The 23,388-nt window shown below is 43.3% G+C and overlaps 1 protein-coding gene across 2 annotated transcripts in view; it reads left to right on the forward strand.

The window, feature by feature from the left end:
* PDE6D (phosphodiesterase 6D) overlaps window positions 1-23,388 on the forward strand; it is a 123,073-nt gene that overhangs the window by 67,478 nt on the left and 32,207 nt on the right. For both annotated transcript variants that reach the window (XM_073626506.1, XM_073626507.1), the window contains exons 2-4: window positions 3,229-3,317; window positions 8,575-8,700; window positions 12,387-12,492. In XM_073626506.1, coding sequence (XP_073482607.1) covers window positions 3,229-3,317; window positions 8,575-8,700; window positions 12,387-12,492 — 321 coding nt within the window. The remainder of the gene's footprint in view (window positions 1-3,228; window positions 3,318-8,574; window positions 8,701-12,386; window positions 12,493-23,388) is intronic.

The following is a 23,388-nucleotide window of genomic DNA, read 5'->3' on the forward strand; positions in this document are numbered from 1 at the left end:
GTTCAATATGGCACCTCATGTCAAAGAACTCTGAGGATCTGAAAAAAAGAATTGTCGCTCCACATAAAGATGGCTTAGGCTATAAGAAGATTGCCAAGACCCTAAAACTGAGCTGCAGCATGGTGGCCAAGACCATACAATGGTTTAACAGGACAAGTTCCACTCAGAACAGGCCTTGCCATGGTCGCCCAAAGAAGTTAATTGCATGTGCTCAGTGTCATATCCAGAGGTTTTCTTTGGGAAATAGACGTATGAGTGCTGCCAGCATTGCTGCAGAAGTTGAAGGGTTGGGGGATGAGCCAGTCAGTGCTCAGACCATACGTTGCACACTGCATCAAATTGGTCTGCATGACTGTCGTCCCAGTTGGTGTCAAGTGTGTGTGGTGAGGAGTACAAAGACAAGTGTGCCTTGCCTACAGCCAAGCATGGTGGTGGGAGGGTCATAGTCTGGGGCTGCATGAGTGCTGCAGGCACTGGGGAGCTACAGTTCATTGAGGGAACCATGAATGCCAACTTGTCCTGTGGCATTCTGAAGCAGAGCATGATCCCCTCCCTTTGGAGACTGGGCCGCAGGGCAGTATTCTAACATAATGACCCCAAACACACCTCCAAGACAACCACTGCCTTGCTAAAGAAGCTGAGGGTAAAGGTGATGGACTGGACTAGCATGTCTCCAGACCTAAACCATATTGAGCATCTGTGGGGCATCCTCAAACCGAAGGTTGAGGAGCGCAAGGTCTCTAACGTCCACCAGCTTGGCTTGGTATCAAAAGCCCCTAATTTTCCACGTGATTAAACAGTACTGACTGGCATATTCAAGACTTTGGATATCTTTTCATATCCTTTTCCATCTTTGTAAAGTATCATTACCTTATTACACAGGTCTTTTGACTGTTCTTTTCTAACTCGTTATGGCTCAGGGTCTACCCTGCTTAGTGCATTCATGTGAGAGTGAACAAATTCATTGACTGTTTATGCACAGACCCTAATTGTGATTTAAAAAGCCACAAATGTGGGTGATTAACCTTTTTAATTGCCATCTTACCCTGCGTCTGTACGAAGGCCAAACATTCCAGGGTATCTAAACTTTTTATCAGGGCCATTTGGATGATTTCTGTTATCATTATGACTTAAAAAAGATCCAAAAAACTATGTGATGATAATGAATGGCTTCATGTGATTGCTATCCGTAAAAGACAGTTTTTTTGGCATGATCAGTCTTTTTTTTTTTTTTTATATTCATGCCAAAATTTCACAATTTCTGAGAGGGTATGCAAACTTTTGTGCGTGTGTGTGTATGTATACGTACAATTATTTTTGGAAAATAAAGAATCATGGAATGCCAGCGGGGATTAGAACATGGAGCTTGGTAATGGTGCCCTAGATACATAAATGTACTACATAGAGGAAATAGGTTTAATTACAGGCCACATACAGTGGGAGACGGTGTTTAATAATTTGCATAATTAGGAAGGTGATATGTTTTTATATACAGGTCAGATTTAGGATGGGGTTGAGATATACTGTACCGTAGAAGGGTGTGTGGTGAGACAGTGATTCTGGTACTTGTTGCTCCTCCTTCTTCTTCTTTCTTTTTTTTTTTTTTTTTTTTTCATAATTGTAATATTTTTTTATTGTGCTGGCTGTCATTGGAAACATTCTTTTCATTTCACACAGTGATCGCTGTCATTGGTGTTTGGATAATTTGGACCCTATCTCCTTTGACACTGACACATTTCCAATGTGAATGTTAAAGAGCTTCTGAAGTATGAAAAATGTCACTTGCTATCTGTATTGGTTTGCGTTTTTACTCGTTTCTTTGAGCTCAGTGCCAGTGTAATGAAGGCTGCCTTACTTTTTGCTTAGGGTCCATTCACACTATTGTATTCCAGTAACATGGGGCAGTGCAGGTCACATGCACTGGTCTGATGCTGTGACCTTCATTCTGAATGGCACCCCAACGAATCTTGGTGATGGACACGGTTCGAAGCTTGGTGTGCTGCCGGAAACGTTACATGCAAATATTTTGTTACATTAGGCAGTCCTTTCAAAAAAAGATTTGTTATTTGAATTGTGGCTGATGTCCTGTATGTACATGCAAGGGCTCATTCAAATGGGCATCTAAAAATGCCACATTTAGAAGCATAAAGTTTTGTATGCATCTTATCCCAGAACTATACTAATCAATGGAGGCCTACACACATCTGCGGCTATAAACAAAAATGTGTGCTGTGGTTTGCGGCATACCAAAAAAGTAGGACACAGCTGCGTATCTACAGATCTTGTGTGTGTAAATACATGGTAACATATGTTGTCTATACACATACAAGTGCAAAGTCATTAGAAGAAATTGTACTTTAGGTGCATATTTTACACTGGATCTTCTGCTAAAGCTGGCCATAAGTGACTTTTGGCCAGTTTAGCAGAAACCAGTTGAGATTCAATCCATCTATGGGCAGGCTGGTTGTACTGAAGTAAATCCACTTCAGTACAACCACCCTGTCATATTCTTTGCATGCAATTACTGCTGGTGACTATAGCCGCTATAAGTTATCATTGTGTTCTGCCAGCAGGGGGCTTCCACTGAATGGGTTGATGGGGGAAATCCAAGCGATTTTTCTTTCCTGTAACCACAATCTATTGCTTGCTTAACTTTGCAAGCAAGAACCTGCGTTTAGAAAATACACATATGCCTATGTGAATGAGCTCTAAAATATGTGCAGATTTTTGGGTCTCTAGGACATAAAGTAGCGTTTTTTTAAAGAAATTCAGTGTATTGCTCCATTCGTTTTGGTGAAATTTTTAAAATGATACATCTTACACTTTTTTGACTTTAGTTTGAATACTGTAATGTTTGTAGTTGCTCATTTAGACAGATTAGTGCCATCCGCTTGTATATATGTGTGCATCTGCCTCGGAGCTGCCTGCAGGCAACCCATTGAAGTGGATGTACACACAATGTCAGCACAGTTTGACATGCTGGCAGGAGTGGGTGCACGGATCTGCATTCAGATCTGTGAACCTGCTCCTGCCAGCATGTTAAACTTTGACATGGAATTGTGTCCATGCTGGTGCTGCATGCGAATCCACTTCTATGGGTTTCCTGCACACACTCTGAGACGGATGCACGAGCGTTTGTCAGCGGCTCTGCACAGAGGACGGTACTACTCTGCCGTCTGAAGGAGCCCTAATGCAGAAAATAGCTGGTCGTCTTCCTTAATCTAATAGAAATTCAATGATTCTTCGAGATGGTGAAACCGGAAAAACCATGTGGCAAGGAGCAGAAGACCTTTCTTTTCCGGGTGTTGAACATGAAGGTACTGTACCTCCAGTCATCAGACACATCCTAACTCTGTCTCAGGGCAGCAAGGTCATTCAGTCTGTAAATTGTATTTATTTCTTCTGCTTGAACATGTCCTTGAATTGTGATCCAGTAAACACAGAAACAGATTTTACACATTTACTAGACTGCAGTATTTTACAAACCATTGGTAATTTATCTCATCTGTATGTTTAGTTCTTAAAGATGAACTTCACTCCCCCCCCCCACCCCCCCCACCCCCTACTTTTTCATTTGTGCCCTATTTTGTAGTTCGGCATGTTTTTAGATGGTGGCGATCTGGGGGTGCTGTGTGTGTGTGTGTCTGTGTATGTGGTCCTGGCACCTTTCTTCTCTGTAGTTAACTTGCAGTAGGCATTTGTATAGCTCCCATTGTCAACAGTTGCCAAACCTGTCTCTTAAACATACCTGCTACCATAAAGGAAATAGTGAATTGTTTCTTATTTTCTTTATGGACTGGATGGATTTTTGGTCAGTGGTTCACCCTCCTGGCTGCAGTTGGTCCAGTTTGGCTTCTATCATCCACTGATGCCAGAGGAGTTCCCCTTTCTATACTTGGGATCTTGGGCCCCCCCTCATTTGTCTTGTTGGGGGCTGACTCCCGAAGCCCCTGGCCTCTGAGCCCTGTCCTCCTACCCTTTAGGAAGAACTGACTGCTTTTGAAAGTGGCAGGGCTGGGGCACATAGGATGCAGCTTGATGAGCAGAGCTCTTCAGGGGGTTACGTGCGCAGTCCAAGTCTGTTTTCTGATTACCGGTTTACAGGAAACCTTGTTTTATGTTGCCTTACAATGGTTTGATAGCTCTTGTGAAAGGTTTGACCCATGTTGTAGAACATGTATAGATGTTGGGTTGCATTGCTTATTTGGCTTGTGAGCAGCCCTTCTCACTTTGAGGAGGTGTCCTTATTCTCTTGGGCATATTAGAACAGTCCCTCTGCCCTGTTTCCTGTTTGCCAGATCTGCCATTCTCCCTGCATTGACAAACCGATCTTAAGGCTTCCATGGCATAACTGTGCTTCAGGTGGGTGTTTGCTTTTATTTCAGAATGGTAAAGGTCTCAGGGTCAAACATTTTCACACCTCCGTGAGTACTCATTGAATGCAGTCCCTTCTTCCCTCTGATGGACTTCTGAATTCTGTGGGCAACTTGATGGCCCCACTTTAGAGTGTCAGAACTTTCCCCTTTGAGAGGGTATTTGTACAGTGGGGACGGAAAGTATTCAGACCCCCTTAAATTTTTCACTCTTTGTTATATTGCAGCCATTTGCTAAATTCATTTAAGTTCATTTTTTTCTCATTAATGTACACACAGCACCCCATATAGACAGAAAAACACTGAATTGTTGACATTTTTGCAGATTTATTAAAAAAGAAAAACTGAAATATCACATGGTCCTAAGTATTCAGACCCTTTGCTCAGTATTTTTTTGAAGCACCCCTTTGATCTAATAGAGCCATGAGTCTTTTTGGGAGATGCAACAAGTTTTTCACACCTGGATTTGGGGATCCTCTGCCCATTTCTCCTTGCAGATCCTCTCCAGTTCTGTCAGGTTGGATGGTAAACATTGGTGGACAGCCATTTTTAGGTCTCTCCAGAGATGCTCAATTGGGTTTAAGTCAGGGCTCTGACCATTCAAGAACAGTCACGGAGTTGTTGTGAAGCCATTCCTTCATTATTTTAGCTGTGTGCTTAGGGTCATTGTCTTGTTGAAAGGTAAACCTTTGGCCCAGTCTGAGGTCCTGAACACTCTGGAGAAGGTTTTTGTCCAGGATATGCATTCATCTTTCCCTCGATTGCAACCAGTCGTCCTGTCCCTGCAGCTGAAAAACACCCCCGCAGCATGATGCTGCCACCACCATGCTTCACTGTTGGGACTGTATTGGACAGGTGATAAGCAGTGCCTGGTTTTCTCCACACATACCTCTTAGAATTATACCCAAAAAGTTCTATCTTGGTCTCATCAGACCAAAGAATCTTATTTCTCACCATCTTGGAGTCCTTCTGGTGTTATTTAGCAAACTCCAGGCTTTCATGTGTCTTGCACTGAGGAGAGGCTTCCGTCAGGCCACTCTGCCATAAAGCCCCGACTGGTGGAGGGCTGCAGTGATGGGTTTACTTTCTACAACTTTCTCCCATCTCCCGACTGCATCTCTGGAGCTCAGCCACAGTGATCTTTGGGTTCTTCTTTACCTCTCTCACCAAGGCTCTTCTCCCCCGATAGCTCAGTTTGGCCAGACTTATGGAGGTCACTGTGCTCTTAGGAACCTTAAGTGCAGCAGAAATTTTTTTGTAACCTTGGCCATATCTGTGCTTTGCCACAATTCTGTCTCTGAGCTCTTCAGGCAGTTCCTTTGACCTCATGATTCTCATTTGCTCTGACATGCACTGTGAGCTGTAAGGTCTTATATAGACAGACAGGTGTGTGGCTTTGCTAATAGAGTCCAATCAGTATAATCAAACACAGCTGGACTCAAATGAAGGTGTAGAACCATCTCAAGGATGATCAGAAGAAATGGACAGCACCTGAGTTAAATATATGAGTGTCACAGCAAAAGGTCTGAATACTTAGGACCATGTGATATTTCAGTTTTTCTTTTTTAATAAATCTGCAAAAATGTCAACAATTCTGCATTTTTCTGTCAATATGGGTGCTGTGTGTACATGAATGAGGGAAAAAAATGAACTTCAATGAATTTAGCAAATGGCTGCAATATAACAAAGAGTGAAAAATTTAAGGGGGTCTGAATACTTTCCGTCCCCACTGTAAGTGCTCATTATGGATACTCTAGTGACCCACCCTAACAGGAATACTAGTTGTGGGTGTGCTCCCCTTTTCAGGATTCCTCTGGCAGGCAGTTAGTCCATCCTTAACTTACCAGTTTAAATTGACTGCTTTGGTCCTCTGTCCATTGTGTTTCGGTAACCATATTCTGTCATACTGTGTCAGAATGGGTAGATTCCATCAAGAGGAATCCCTCTACTGCAGGGTGGGTCTCCGTTTTTTATGCAGTGGTTGGAGCAAATGTTTGGAGCCTTGTGCTTTTAGCTGTTATGCCTTTTTACCAACATCTAAACTTTTGTTTCGCATGGGACTGATGCCCATACAGATGCGTAGAGCCTTTCGCTGCATGGCAGGGATGTGATGCCGTATCCAAGGCGCATCTGACCTTGTTAACCTTTTGAGGAAAGTCTTTCCTTTTGGCCTGCTGTTGACACCGGTATTCGCAGGAGTTGCCTGAGTGTGCTCCCATCTCAACACAAGAAGTCTGAGGGATCAGAGGAATCCCACCCTTCTCCATCTACTTTGACAGTAGGTACTCGTAGGCCCTGAAAGCCCACTCAGCCCATAGGGCTCGAAGTCAGGACGCTTGGACTTCACTTCCTGCATGAGGCTGTTTGACCTAAACCCTTGCTTAAAAAGCATCCAACTTTTGTATGATTGGACCATTTGTTATTCTTCACTGAATTTCCCTCTTCTTCCCCTTCTGGAGTCTGTAGGTTGTTAAGGGAACAGCCTCTTAACATAGTATTCTGTTCTGTTGTTGGCTCTTGCTCCTTTTCAACCTCCCCTTTTAAGGTGGGGAGCCTTGGCCTAGGATTAGTCCTCCAGCTGGTCGCTGTGGACCATGAAGTCCCTGGCTTGTCCCTTTGGGTGAAAGGGTGGTCTCTGTTACCTGTCCTAAGAGGACCCCACTTACCAGGGTCTCCTTTTACTCAGGGCTTAAGTCTGTTTTCCCAGAACAGTCTCCTCTTCAAAAAAAATCTCTTGGTAAATCAGTTTCCTGAGTTGGACTCCCATAGACGTCACCTAGATGTTGCAGAACCTTCATCCACAGGAAGGTTTGCAAATCCTCCTTGGGACAGTATGAGTGACCTGGTCCCTTTGCTGGACGACTCTGATAGTATTATTCTCAACTGTAGTGTCTTCCTTGGAAACAATGCTTTGACATCTGCTTCTCCTCACCCAGTGGTCTCCACATTGAGGGTAGAGGTTTTTGCATCTGGGTGCTCCTAATTTCCTGCATGGTAGGCAGGAGTCATCACTGGAGGGCTCAGTTCACTCTGATTGCCATCAGGCAGGATATGATATATTCCTGCTGAAGGTAGCTTCTGTTGAGGATCGAGTACATCCAGAGTTCTACGTGGGACCTGATTATTTTAAGATAGGTCCAACTTCTGTCAAGCAGGGATGCCCACACACTGATCGAAAGTCCCAGCTGAACTGGGTGAATTTCAATCTCTCTCTGGCAACCATGAGAAAGGACTTCTCCTATCACTTTGGAGACATCATCTTTTACTTTACACTGTATCTCTGGGAAAGGAGGTGAAGAAAAATCTCAATGACAGGGCACAGAGGAAAAACCGACAGAAGTATTACCTATACACTACAACAAAAATCAAACAAAGTGTTTACACCCATCACATAAATGCCAACATCCCTAAATAAGTCTCTAAGCAAGAAACTGGCCTGGGTGGGACTTTCCAGGCAGTCCACGTATTAAAAAAAAAAAAATCCATATTATACATTTTATTCAAGACATATCATTAAAAATACAATAAAAACCATATATCAAGCTGCATATACAGTTCATGACCAATAATTGGGTACAATTCTCTTCTCTTTTTTTTTTTTTTTTTTTTTTTTTCTTTTTTTATCCCCATGTGTGTGTGTGTGTGTGTGTGTGTGTGTGTGTGTGTGTTCCTTCCACAAATTCCCATGTAGTTTTAAGGGAACACTAGTTTATTGAGCCCCTCGCACACTGGGTATTTAGTCTTGGTGCATGGGACTCTGGCATTTAGCATGGGTGAAGAGCAGTCTGTCGAATTCTCTTGACGGCTGCTGGACAGGACTAGACAGAGAACCCTGTGGTACTTCTGTTAGGGTAATATGCGCTTTGGGATGAATGCTCAGAATCCCTGGTTGCATACTGCCCTAACGGAAGTACTGCTGAGAGCACCATTGAGTTAGCAGGCTGCCAGCAGCAGGGCTGGACAGCGCACCTGTACCCTCTGCCTGTGGCTAAACGCTGGAACCCCATGCATCTGGGTCTGAATACTCAGTATGCATAAGGCCTTATGTGTTGAGCATGTAAGCCTGGTTCACCCATCATACCAATTTTACAAATGTAATCTAAATAGAATTTTACAATAACTGCAGACCTACATTTGATCTCAAGTGTTTTAGCATTTATTGATGCACCTCTATTTTGTTTTTTGTTTTTTCTTTCTTTAGCTCGTGTTCCAAAAAAAATCTTGAAGTGTAAATCTGTGTCCAGAGAGATAAATTTTGCATCTGAAGAAGAGATGGAGAATTTTCGACTAGAACAGAAAGTTTACTTTAAAGGACAGTGTTTAGAAGGTATGACTGAACTAAATAAAGTTCATGCTGTTCTCAAAAACATTTATCTTTTTAAAGTACCCATCTGAATGAGGCCTTACGAAATGCATTGATTGCGTTTTATGTACAGTGAATTTAAGTTAGAACCCTGGCACTACATCTAATCTTCTTTTTATAAGATAGTATGTGATAGCTTTATTTTGTTGGTATTAACCACTGGTGTGTGTTTTTTTTTTTTTTTAATATATTGGGGGGGGTTAAAAAAAAAAATGTTTTCTCTTTCTTGCTGATATACAACAGCAAATAAAAGTGAGTATGAAAACCCTGGAAATGGCCCCTTTTTGGAAAGTAGACACCTCAAGGTGATCTGATGCTTCCCCCCCATGCACATATTTTTTTTGAAATGTAGAAACCTGTCTGATTTCTAGGGCTTAAAACTTGGCGCTTAGTAATGAGGCGCCAGGTGCATTAAATGTACAGGTAATACATGCAGAGGTCAGGAGGGGAGGGATTAGTACACAGGTCAGAATAGTTGGAACTGACTGTAGAGGGGTGGATTTTATTATTTTAACTGTACAGTACTATAATGCACTAGTGGTCAGGATGTTTTCTTCCTCTCATACACCATATAGTGTGTGAGAGCAAACTGTGATATCTGATCACTGGCCAATAAGTGACACATGGATGCTAGCTGTAGGCTGTGTTTACATTCTGTAGTGCTGAGATTGATCACAGCAATCACATAGTACAGTGCCATTCCCATTGGCTCTCTATCAGTTGCCTGTGTCCAATCACAGCATGACTGCAGGCATACACAAAAGCTCAGTTCTTGGAACAAAAGGGGAGAGGCTTTGCTTCTATACATATAAATCAGACAGTACAGGACGCAAAGTGCCAATAATTAAGACTATGGATTATATGCTGTCACCTACAGGTGAGGACACTGGCAGATAAAGCTTTTAGGACAGTCCATATAACTTCTTAGGTGATGGATGATCTCTCTCTACTAAGAATAGGTTTTTGGCTTATATTTCTGATTTCTACCTGGAAGATTGGGAAGACAACACGCTGTTATTTCTCCACCTAGCTGCACCTACAGCTACTGTGGCTATTTCTTGCAGCTTCCAGATTAGTGATCCCTTGGCAGTGCCTCTGGGATCCCTACTTGCACCCTGCCTCATTGAAGATGCGGGGCTGCTTTGTAAAGTTACCTCTGGCACTGGACTCACGCTTGGCTTCACTCTTTGTACAGAAGTAGGGTGAGGTGCAATTAGCTGCAGGGTGCTCTACAGGTCCAGGGTAGTGGCAATCACATCAGCACACCCCAATGTCACCCAGTCTCCATACCCATCCAAAGTGGAAAGTTCCCACCTGTTGGGTTCTCTACTGAGAAGGAGCCAAAACTCTGGAGTGGCAAGTCTAGGCCTTTGCCCCTTCCACTGTACGACCCCCCCCCCCTTCCCAAACCTACCTTTCCACCCAGTGCCCCCCTACACTTTTTCTGGGTGTTGTCTACAGGTCTCTGCCTTTTGCACATAGGTGTAGGTGGCAAGATTTTCCTAGGCTGAGAGCAGTGTCACAGCATGACATGCAACACTTTCTTCACAGCTGGGGAGATTTTTTCTCATCCCCTGCTACGCATTCAGACGTGCAATGGTCTGCTCTGTGTGTACAGTCCTTCCCTTGTAGATGGTTCCACGGCCTTCCTTGAACCTTGGGCGCCATCATGAGCATTTTTGCTTTCTTAAAGAAAGGACACATTTCAGATCTAACACTACCCTGCTAAAATTTTGACCCAGGTCTCCGCATTAGCTGTCACCAGTTACTCCAGCATCCTTCAGTCTTGAGACATAGGATGACTGCACCCCATCTGCTCCACAAACAGGTTGTGAATACCCTTCAGGATCCCCTCACTCTCATGATGGACACAAGGAATATGGGATGAGGGGGTAGGTCAGTAAACCCTGGGCACAGGGCCATGATAAGGTTTTTCAGGACTCCAATAAAAAATCTGCTTCAAATACTTTTGGACCTTGGTCTCCACACTGTGTCGGGTACTTGTCATTCCATTTTTTTTACTAGAGAGGAATTTTCTGCCTCTATGGCAGATCGGCTGAGGAAAGTTTCTGCACTGATGGAGACTGCGACTTTGTCCTTTCACATGTACAGTGTGGCAGCATTGCTTCCTTAAAGGAAGCGAAAGGTGAATTCTGAGCGCTCCTCCAAGAGGATAGAAGTTGCTTGTGATCTCTCACATGCTAAAAGAAACCATTAAAGTTCTGGGGGGCAGAGTACAGAGCTTTATGAAGTTAGAGCTGTCTCCACCTTCTGGACCTGAGTATGGGATCTCTTCCCAAATCCAAGAAACCTTTCCAGTTTCTCCAGTAGTACAGGATGCTCTTTTTGAAGAAAGGCTGCGTTTCAAACATTGCTCAATTCCCCCTGGTGACCCTGTGGCATCAGTTGCAGCTGTTACACGCCCTCCCTCCCTCTACAAATCCTTTCTTGGCTACTTCATTGGTCCTAGATGGAGTGCATCCCCATTATCCTGGTTGGCTGTTCGTTCGTTCATCAGTCTTACCGTGGGATCATTATCTGGTCCTGTTGGCGAAGCTTTCCTTGGCTGACCTTAATCATAAGATGTTTTTTCAATGACTGTCACTTCAGCAAAATATATCTCAGATCTGGTTGCCTTATGTTGTAAAGAACCCTTCTTTGCTCTTCAAAGGGACAGGGTGGTTTAGAGGCTCCTGGCCTCCTTTCTCCTCAAGATAGTTTCTCCCTTCCAGCTTAATTAGGGCATCATTCTGCCATCTCTTTACATGCAAAGCATACCAAAAAGATTTCTCTACACTGTTTAGATGTGGTACACACAAATCCCGGTTCTCTCAGGGGAGAGGAGAGAGATCATGTGTTCATACGAAGTTCAAAATTACCTCTTGGCCACTGCTTCTATCCGTTTTATTTTTGTTCTGCCTGTGGTCCCTACAAGGGGTATCCTGTGTCTCCTTTCACTATTTCTAGGTGAATTAGGCTTACTTTGTTCGTTCAGGTGGTACTTCTTGGGCTTTTCGGCAATCCGTGTATTATTGTCAGATTGGCAAGGCCGCCACCTAGTCCTCTGTTCACTTGTTTACTTTTTACCAGGTGGATGTTCAGGCCTCTGCTAACACCATCTTCGGCTGTAAAGTGCTTCAAGTCACTTTTGAGTTTGGGAATATGATTTCCTTATTTTGGGCCTGTTGGCTTGTTTGCTGTATTGCCCATCCCTCAGTTGTATATCTTGTTCCCGTGGTCTTGATTAATGCAAGCTTGTGACCTGTACTGTAGGATTAAGAAGGAAGAATTTTTGTATTGCCTGTTAAACTGTTCTTGGATTAGAGTACAAGACACAGGACACCCTCCCCTCTTGTCCTAGCATATCCACGTATTGCTTGCTAAAACAAACTTGATCTCTTGGAGTGGGATGGGATTATATGGACAGTCCTTACAGTAATATTTGCCAGGGTGCTCACCTGAAGTTGGCTACATATAACCCTTGGTCTTGATTAATAGAAGCCTATGTCTAGTACTGTACTCCAAGAAAAGTATTTTTATAGGTAAGGCAAAAATCCTTATTTGACATAAATGGAAGTTCCACCTTTTTTGGATTTATTTACTTTTATATATTCAGTTTTTATTTCAATTTTGTATTCTTTGTTTTGCAGAATGGTCTTTTGAGTTTGGTTTTGTGATGCCCAATTCAGTTAACACATGGCAGTCCATGATAGAAGCTGCTCCAGAGTCTCAGATGATGCCTGCTAATGTTTTAACGTAAGTATAGTAAGGAGGTATTTTTCAGTATTTTGTTTGAACCTATAGAGTTGATCTCCATTGGATAGCAGACCAGGTACTGAAATTTACAAAAATGCAAATGGAATGGCATGGTTAATTTTGTAAATGAAAAACAAATTGCCGCTCTAAAATAGGAAGTGATAAAACCAAAATACAAATTATATATAAAATGATAAGTCCATGAAAACATCTAAAATATCAAGGTTCAAATCAGTGAAAAAAATCCAACATAGATAAAATGTTCTTTAAATATTAATATCTTGGTGATGGTAAACAATTGAACACCAAAAGTGCATCTTCCTCTGTGATAAAAAAGGCTGTGCCCTTACTAGATGACTAGACTCCACATTATAGGAGCCTAGTAAAGTGTGGATTGGTATAATGCATACGATCCGTCCTTTGGATATAAATAGGATGATGGAAGTATCAACACAAGTGGCTGCTCTGTTTCTCTCTCAAGTATGATAAAAGAAAGGAGAAGAGGAACCCCAACATAGCATAATACCGTGTTGGTTTTTTGAGATAGCATAAGTCCAAACAGACAAGAATAAAAAGTTTCCAAATTAAAATACAATCTGCAGATCACATGGGAACTAGCGTGGTGAGACTAAGCATAGCCTCCACCCTACTAGTTTTGTCATAACTGATGTCATCAAAGGTATGAAGTACATGCCAGAAGCCACGCTATTTGACAGGTCTACAGTGGAAAGAGCACAGCTGATCGGATGCTCTAATCGCCACATATGGCCACTATTTGTCAAAAAGAAAAAATACTGCTGGGGGCGTTACTCCCGCAGTGGATGCATACCAAGTCTCAGTTTGACTTAGCGGCAACCAAGCCTCCTTGTCAATCCAACAGATCAGCGGAATACATATACAACAGATCGAGATCTGAGAGGCAGGAAGTAACCAAGCCTCGTTTTCAATCCGCCACAACAGTGGGATTAACCGCTAACCGACCAGCCACCGCAGTTATACTGCTGCAGGTTGGCACGGCTGCGCAAATCGCCATAGCTGTAAGTCGCTTCTTCCTAGTATCCCCGTGCATCTCCACGTATCCCCGAAGCTGATGCGCCTGGCAGTCGTGATGACCGCCGGGCACCCGCGATCGCTCGTGAGAGAGCGAGAACCGGGATATGTGTGTGTAAACATACACATATCCCGGTTCTCTCAGGGGAGAGGAGAGAGATCTAAGTATGAACACTGATCTCTCTCCTCCCCTAGTCAGTCCCACCCCCCTACAGTTAGAACACACATAGGGAACACAGTTAACCCCTTGATCGACCCCTAGTGTTAACCCCTTCCCTGCCAGTGACATTTATACAGTAATGGCTATTGTAAGCTCTGATTGCTGTATAAATGTAAATGGTACCAAAATAGTGTCATACGTGTCCGATCTGTCCGCAATGCCGCAGTCCTGATGAAAATCGCAGATCGCTGCCATTGCTATTAAAAAAAAATAATAAAAATTACCAAAATCTATCCCCTATAACTTTTGCACAAACCAATCAATATACACTTATTGCATTTTTTTTTTTTTTTTGTTTACAAAAATATGTAGAATATATTTTGGCCTAAATTGAGGAAATTTTTTGTTTTTATTTTTTTAAACTGGGATATTTAATATAGAAAAAACTACTACATATTGTTTTTTTTTTTTTTTTTTCAAAGTTGTCACTTTTTTCAAAGTTGTCGCTTTTTTTTTTTTTGTTTGTTTATAGCGCAAAAAAAATATATAAAAACCGCGGGAGTGATCAAATACCACCGAAAGAAAGCTCTATTTGTAGGGGGAAAAAAAGGACGTCAATTTTGTTTGGGTGCAATAGGTGATCTCATGTAAATAATAAATATTTAAAAATATGATTTAAAAAAATGTATAACAATTACTATAGAAAATATGTGTACAAAAAGAAAAACAAACATTTTAAAAAATTATAACGAAATGTAGAAATAAATAAATAAAAATTTCTCAATAATAAAATGAATTTGAAAAGAAAGGAGAAGCTATCATCTTTTCGCAGTGGACCAACATAATCAAATATCAGTACATTGATACAACAATATATCCAACAATAAATTGATGAGAGTATAAGACAGGACATCAAGAATTGTTAATAAAAGCATTGATATCCCAATCAATTTTATACTCTGTTTTATACTCTTTTAGCAATTTATTGTTGCATTAATGTACTGATATTTGATTATGTTGGTCCACACTGGAAGGATGATAGTTTCTCCTTTCTTTTCAAATTCATTTTATTCTTTTTAATTTTTTTTTTTTTTTTTTTTTACATTTCATTATTTTTTAAGTTTTTTTTTTTTTTTTTCCTTTTTGTATACATTTTCTATAGCAATTATGTTAAATTTTTTAAATCCTATTTTTCATTAAATAGATTTTTTTTATGTTTATTATTTACATGAGATCACCTATTGTGACCCGGTCAAATATTCACTCCGGGGTGACTCCGATGGATTCCTTTGTGAACAAGGCTTGATTGCTTCTTGCCTCTCAGATTGAGATCTGGTGTGTATTAAATCCCGCTGTTGTGGAGGATTGAAAACGAGGCTTGGTTACTTCCTGCCTCTCAGATTTTGATCTGTTTGTATATGTATTGCGCTGACCTGTTGGATTGACAATGAGGCTTGGTTGTCTCCTAAGTCAAACGTAGGCTAGGTAAGCATCCACTGCAGGAGTAATGCCTCCTAGCAGTATTTTTTCTTTTTGACCAATAGTGGCCATGTGTGGTGATTAGAGCATCCGATCAGCTGTGTTCTTTCCACTGTGGACCTGTCTAATAGCATGGCTTCTGGCATGGACTTCACACCCCCAATGACATCAGTTATGACTAAACTAGTAGGGTGGAGACTATGCTTAGTCTCACCATGCTATGTGATCTGCAGATTGTTTTTTCTTTGGAAACTTTTTTTATCCTTGACTATTTTAGCTCAATAAATCATCACAGTTTTATGCTATGTTGGCGGTGTTCTCCTTTCTTTTATCATACTTGGGAGCGAGAAACAAAGAGTAGCCACTTGTGTTGATACTTCCATCATCCTGTATATATCCAAAGGACGGACCCATTATACCAATCCATACTTTACTTGGCTCCTATAATGTGGAGTCTAGTCATCTGGTAAGGGCACAGCCTTTTTTTTATCATGGTGAAAGGTGCACTTTTGGTGTTCAGTCGTTTACCATCACCAAGACATGATGGTATTTAGATGTTCTCATGGATTTATCACTGTATATATAATTTTGTATTTCTCTAAGTGTCTTCCAGGACAGCCCATGTGACCTCCTCCTACCAGGACAGGAAACACGTTAACCCCCACCAAATAAATGGGCTTTCCTCCAGTCCAGGCCCCAGTCAGTATTGGTGTTTCCTCTGGACCGGGGGGGGGGGGGGTGGTGTTTAACATGTTTCCTGGAACTGGTTCCCCTAAGTCTCATTAGTGTGGCTTCTGTGGCGATGGGGTGGTATTCCTACCTTCTTCTTAGGTTCCAGAGTGGCACATCCACTGGGGGAGTAGGTTTGTGGCTGCTGTCCCTGCTTCTCAGTGAATGGGGAATGCCAGCACTGCGGTGTTCAACTGAGCTCCTGCCCCTGAGCTGCATGACGGCATTCGGCTTGTTTTCCCTGCTAAACAGCCTGGCTGGAGTGTGCAGTGGAAGAGAGGAAGCTGCGCGTGTGGAGTGGCGGAACTTGGGTTCCAAGCTGGCCCACAGGAAGTACCCGGCGGGGTCACTTCCGGGGCGTGTGATGTCATCAACAGGCGCCGGAAATGCTAGTTCTGGTCTCTAAACGTCGCAAACTGGGAGGCTGGTGGTTTTTAGGAACAGTGAAACCCAGCAGAGGCTGTGGACCACTACAGGGGTGGGATGGACTCCTCTGCGATACCTGCACAGGCAGGGGTAGCAGGCCCTAACACCAGCACCTCACAGGTAAGCCTGAAGTGTATTTTACTTGCTTGCACATCCTGTGAGTGTTCTTCCCCTTGTAACCAGTAGGCACTAGGTGAAGGGGACACATTTTCCTTTTCTCCTGCACGGGGTGTTATGGAGTGTAAGTGGCGTAAAATTTATTGGGGTCATTTGTTCTTTTGCAGGCCAAGACTCAGGACAAGGCCCAAGCGCAGCCACCAAAAAGGAAATGTGCAGTTTGCGGAAACAAATTGAACTCATCATGGACCAAAACAGTTTTCCGCACCTGTATAGACAGCCTAGTTAAGAATGACCCGGTTGTCTCCTGTCAGAAAATACTGACTTCTGTTAGAGATGAGCTTACGTCTATTGACAAGATTCAAGTCCCCTCAGAGGGTCCATCTCCAGTTAGGACTTCAGCCGGTCCTATCGCTCCACAGCGGAGAGTGAAGACTCCGAGGCTGAAGCCGGATCTGCCCATTCTTCGGATGAATCCGGGTCAGATACAGGGCCCAGGGATAGAGAATCCACAAGGGGCTCGAGGTATAAGTTATCATTTGAAGATGTAGATGACTTATTAAAGGCCATCTATACGACACTTGCTATAGAAGAGGAGAAGGTACAATTGTCTAAACATGACCTTATGTACAAGGGTTTGCATAAGAAAAAGGCTAGAGTTTTTCCCGTGCATAGTTTCTTTCTTGATACTATCAAGCTGGAGTGGGTAAAATCCAGAGAGAAAACCTTTCTTTTCCGGTAACCTAAAAAGAAGTTTCCATTTGAAGAGGACACAGCGCAACCATGGAACAAAAAGCTAGACGCACCTCTTTCAAAAGTTTCAAAAAACTCGGACTTAGCATACGACGCTATGGGCATGCTTAGGGATCCGATGGATAAAAGAGAAGATATCCTACTTCACAGAGCCTGGGTCTCAGCCATTGGGAATCTTAAACCAGCTCTGGCCTCCACTGGTGTAGCCAAAAATTTAGAAGTATGGTTGACACAAATACAAACACATTTGTTGGCAGGTACCTCTAGAGAGCAGATTCTGAAATCTTTCTCTCTCCTCTTTTGTGCAGTGGGGTTTTTGGCTGATTCTTTCACAGAGTTGGTAAGAATGACAGCTAGAACCTCGGCCTTAGTGAATTCAGCCAGAAGAAGCCTATGGCTTAAAACCTGGACAGGCAACGCTGCCTCAAAGTTGCGCCTATGTGGTCTTCCCTTAACAGGCGCTGATCTTTTTGGCCCAGGTTTGCAAGAGGCACTGGAATATACTGGAAAAAAGGCCTTTCCAGAAAATAAGAAAAAGCCGACAGCCAGAAAAAAATGTTGTGGCCAAAGTAGGCAGCAAGATCCTAGAGAAAGGGACAGGAGGCCCAAAAAACATTGGACAAGGCACGAGGGCAGAGGTAGAGGGGGCGTCTTGTTTAACCCTCCTCAACAACCCGCCAATCCACAGTGACTCGTGTCTCCCAGTGGGAGGAAGATTGAGGGCCTTTCTCCCACAGTGGGCAGCAGTCACCTCAAGTCCATTCATCCTGGACCTAGTGACCAATGGGTACAGGCTGGAATTTTCTTGCCAGCCACCAGAGCGATTATTGGTCACCTTCCCTCCCCAAGATCAGGTAAAAGCGAGGGCCCTGGGTTTCCAAATTGGAGACTTGTTAGATCAAAAGATCCTGATCCCAGTTCCTCGGTCGGATCAGGGCAAGGGATTTTATTCCCATACATTTGTCATCAGAAAGCCATCAAGAAAATATTGGCTTATCCTGAACCTCCGGCCTCTAAACCATTCGATCAGGTACAAGCACTTTCGTATGGAGACGGTGTTCTTAATCAAAAACCTGCTTTACCCAAACTGCTTCATGGCCACTTTGGATTTGAGGGATGCCTATCTGCACATCCCTATTCATCCAGCCTTCCAAAGATTCTTGAGACTAGTAGTCAAGATGGGAACAGAGATTCGGCACTTTCAATTTCAAGCCCTCCCCTTCGGTATGTCCTCAGCCCCACGCATTTTTACAAAGGTGATGGGGGAGGCGCTGGCTCTTCTAAGGTTAAAGGCGATAACTATTATCCCTTACCTGGATGACCTCCTAGTGGTGGCAGAGTCCTACCAAAAGTTATTAGCGGATCTCCAGCCTGTACAGGAGTTCCTTCAGTCTATAGGCTAGTTAATAAACAAAGAAGTCTTCCTTAATTACGGCCCAGAAAGTGTCATACCTGGGGTACGAATTTTGCTCAGTAGACCAGTTTTTCTCCCGCAAGAGAAGGTCTCAAGAATGATGCAAACAATGTCAGCCTTACAGATCATTCAGTCGGTCTCGCTGAGAGAGGTATCAAGAGCAGTGGGTCTGATGACCTCTTGCTTTCCCGTAGTGCCATGGGCAAGATTTCATCAACTCCCATTACAGCTGTTTCTACTAAGTAACTGGGACGAAGATGTAAGTTCCCTGGAATCAATGGTCTTGTTACCCTCCAGGGTAAAAAGAAGCTTGTGGTGGATGCACCTGCACTTAACAAGAGGTCTACCATGGTCCATTCCTATATCCCAGAGGATCAGAATGGATGCGAGTTCCTGGAGATGGGGAGCCCACCTCAACAACACAATGGCTCAGGGAAAATGATCCTCAAGGGAAGCAAGAGCTTCATCGAATCAGAAAGAGCTTCTAGCGGTTCAGAGAGCCTTGCAGGCATTTCAGACTGAAATCAGGGGTCACAATCTCCAGATTCTATCTGACAATAATGCTACGGTTGCGTACCTCAACAAACAGGGTGGTACGAGGAGTCAGATACTTCAATCTATTACCCAGGAGATTTTATCGTGGGCAGAAGGGAATCTAGCCTCAATTACAGCACCTGAAGGGGACACAATACTGTCTGGCAGATTATCTCAGCTGCTACCGGGTATGTCAAGACAATTGGTCCCTTCATCCCGAAATCTTTGCAGGTCTCACCGACAGATGGGGATGTCCTGAAGCGGACCTGTTCGCAGATCAGAACAATCGCAAGACAGAGAAGTTCTTTTCTCTGAACCCAGCGGATCGATCATTGGGGATCGATGCCCTGGTGAATTTGTGGCCATTCAGCCTCTGTTATGCCTTCCCAGCGATCAGGCTAATTCCGGAAGTCCTCCAGAAGTTTCTTCTAGAAGAAACAGATCTTATCCTAATAGCCCCTTTCTGGCCCAAGAGGCCATGGTTTTCCCTGTTACAGACTCTGGTCTCAGAGCCTCCACTGAGTCTTCCGAAGAGAGAAGACTTGTTATCACAGGGTCCAGCGTCGCACCCACGGGTGGTTTCCGTAAGCTTGACAGCCTGGTATCTGAAGAAAACCTACTAAGCACCTAGGGGTTCTCTGACAAAGTAGTCAAGACCCTGGTAAATTTCAGAAAACCAGTCACTAGAGCCATATATTCCACGGTTTGGAAGAAATTTAACTTATGGTTATCTGAAAATCAAAGATTAACTCATGATGTTCCTTCCATTTTGGAATTTTTTCAAGAGGGTGTCGACAAAGGTCTTTCAGTTAGTACCTTAGAGGTACAGGCGGCAGCTATCGTTTTTCTCCAATTATCTCTCTTGGAAAATCCCACTATAGCTAGATTCTTCAAATCAATTTCTAGGTCCATACCAGTAGTGGTTAGAAGTTGTCCAACCTGGGACCTGCCCCTGGTGCTTCAGACTCTGGTAGAGTCTAAGCTACTTACCTTAAAAACATTTTTTTTCTTGTGGCAATTACCTCAACTCGTAGGGTAAGTGAGTTACAGGCCCCCCTATCGGTGAGGGAGCCTTTCCTCACAATTTTTGAGGATCGGGTTGTTTTGAAAACTGATCCAGGATTTCTGCCTAAAGTGGCCAGTACATTCCACAGATCCCAGGACATTGTACTCTCAACCTTTTGTAGTTCACCAAAGGGTGATCAAGAAAATAGGATTTTTTACAGCTTGCCTGTAAAATCCTAGGACCAAGGGAATTTGTCGTATCAGCTCAAAAGGCTGTTTCTGTAATGCCGACAGGACTAAATTCAAGTCCCAAGGGTTCAGGGGTGACCTAACCGGAGGATTAAGCCACGTTACCACCTGAATAAGCTACGAACCAAAGAGTGTGAAGCAAGTGGTCGCTAAAATAATACCGATAAGGCCAAAACCTGGCCCTTGATAGTGCTCAAGACCAGCTTTATTTCTAATCCCATCTGTAGAAAGTCAAGGATTCTACCTATGATATACTTCCTGGGGTGCCAACCCCTGGATTCACACTAGGAGACATTTGCCTTCCAGACTCTATAATATATGACTCTGGAGGCCGGGTTCCTTGCATTAACCAGAGTAGACTCCACTGAACCTGACAGCCAATGCTTTTTCAGAATGTGGGTCTCAATAGCCAAACCGTTAAATTTAGTGTTTGTAAAGTGGGATGGAATACCGGACCTTGCGAGAGACGGTCTGGCCGTGGCGGTAGGGTCCATGGGTCTTTACGATCTCTGCTTACCAAGATCTCCTAGGCCACGCTGGGGGCCACAAGAATCACCGACTTCCCTTCCTGCTTGATCCTGCAAAGAAGTCGTGGAAGCAGGCAGAATAGAAGGGAATGCATAAATCGGTGAGAACCGATTCCACGGGAATAGCAAGACATCTGTTTCGCATGCTAGCGGATCCTTTGTTCTTGACACAAAGTTGTCGATTTCTTTGTTGAACCTGGACGCAAACAGATCTACGTCTGGGATCCCACATCTTTGAAATATTGACAGGAAGCTATCGGGGTAAAGGAACCATTCTCCCGGGAACAGCTGCTGGCGACTCAAGTAGTCCGCCTGCCAATTTTCTATTCCTAGAATGAAGACTGCCTATAGGCAAAGTACATTGTTTTCTGCCCAAGATAGAATATGATTCACCTCTCTCTCTGAGCCGCACAACTTCTTGTGCCCCCTTGGTGATTTAATATAGGCTATTGCTGTGGCATTTGTCGGATTAAATCCTGGCAGGACAATTCCGTAAACGGAACGTTCAGGCCTTCAGGACTGCTCCCCAACCCAAAAAAGGTTCATCACTTCCCAGGTAACTGAAGGAAGGCTTTTCCCCTTTGTAGATTTTTGGTTATTAACCATAAGCTAAGGCTCCGGTGCACCTTTGGAGTCAGACACATTGGGAAATCTAGAGCTTGAACCCTTTTGTTCCAAACTGATAGGATACTGTTTTGCAGCAGTCTCAAATGAAACTGAACATAAGGAACGGCCTTGAATGAATCCACCATCTTTCCCAACGACCTCATGCAAAGCTGAATAGAAGAATTTGCTTCGACCACCTGAACCTGAATCTGTTCCTTTATGGCGCTGATCTTGCCTGGGGCAAGAATACCCTTTTCTGGGTATATCTATGATCAGACCCATTTTAGCCTTCTTCATGGTTTTAAGGAAGATTTCTTCTAGGTTGAGAATCCAACCTAGGTATTCCAGGTAGTTGAATGTGGTGACCATACTTTGGTCTAAGCGGGCTACCGACTGGTCTATCAAGAACAGATTGTCTAGGAAAACTATAATCGTTATACCTTGGGCCCTTAATCTGGCTAGAGGAGGGGCCAGAACCTTTGTAAACACTCATGGTGGAGTAGCTGGACTGAAAAGCAGAGTTACACACTGAAAATTAAGATTTTCTACCTTGAAAAGTAGATATTACTGGTGAGTGAGGAAATAGGCACATGGAGGTATGCATCTTTGATGTCGATTGACGCCAGAAGTTCTCCTCCTTGTAGGATGGAGACAACTGATTGGATTGACTCCATGCGAAAAAAGAGCGTTATATTTAGGAATTGAATTCGATTTTTGAGATCCAGAATGTCCATTCGGTTTTGGCACCATGTAAAAAGGTTTGAACCAAACCCCAACCCCTGCTCTTACATGGGGACCACCATGATCACTTTTTGCCAAAAGATGGTCCAATGCTTGAAAGAAAGACTTCTTTTTCTCTGGATCCTTAGGAACATTTGATCTGAGAAAACAAGGAGACGGGAACTCCAGTTTGTACCCTGGAGCTATTGAGGAAGTCCCCCATCTTTCTCAACACCCTTCCTGCCAGATCCTTGAGAATTGCAGAAGTATTCCCCCTACTCAAGCGAGCAGGGGCGCCTCCTCATAAGGAGGCTGTAGTATTTTTGTAGGTTTCCTCCCTAAGACCTCTTTTGTCCCTGGGGTTGACCCTGAGGATTACCTTTTGAACTTGATGGCGCAGGCCGTCGTGACTGCCTGCAGGCTGATGCCCCTGACACAGGAGAAGGAGCTTGTTAAAATGAAAATACGTTTATTCCTTTTCTTAAATGGCAAAGGGGTACTTTCCACTAGAATTTCTTTGGATGTATTACCCAAATCATCCCCAAATAGCCGTTTCGCAGCAAAAAGGAAGACTAGCCAGGAGGTTCTTGCATGGCACAGAGCTTAGGGCGCAAGGCCTGATGGATATAATCTCTCATAGCAACTATTGCAAACTTAAAGCTGCTAGTAGCTTGCCAGATCATGGGCTTGCTGTACAGGATAACCTTGAACACCTGTTTAAACTGGTCTCTCGATTAACCAATTACTGTCAGCGCAGGCTGAGACACTCAGTCTGCCAGAGAAAAAAGTGTTTGGTTCCCTAAGCATTTGAGCATTGTCTGCCGGACAAGTCAAACTTTTATTCAGAGAGGATATAGCAGCGTTAATTGCTGGTATCCCCACCTTTAGTGAATTTTCTCCTTTATAGGATAAAGTGTGAAAAAAAACTTTTTAGGAGGGAAAAAAATGCTTATCTGGGTGATCCACTCAGATACAAAAAGCTTTTCCAGCAATGAATGGACAGGAAAGACCTGCACAGCTTGAGGAGGCTTTAGCGAACCCAAACACTCAATTAAGGGTACATAAATGTGGAGCGGACCATTCACCAAGAAATTGCACCATCAATCTTACAGATTGTGAAAGCTGAT

Source organism: Aquarana catesbeiana, linkage group LG04 (assembly GCF_042186555.1).
Source record: "Aquarana catesbeiana isolate 2022-GZ linkage group LG04, ASM4218655v1, whole genome shotgun sequence".
Taxonomy (NCBI): Eukaryota; Metazoa; Chordata; class Amphibia; order Anura; family Ranidae; genus Aquarana; species Aquarana catesbeiana.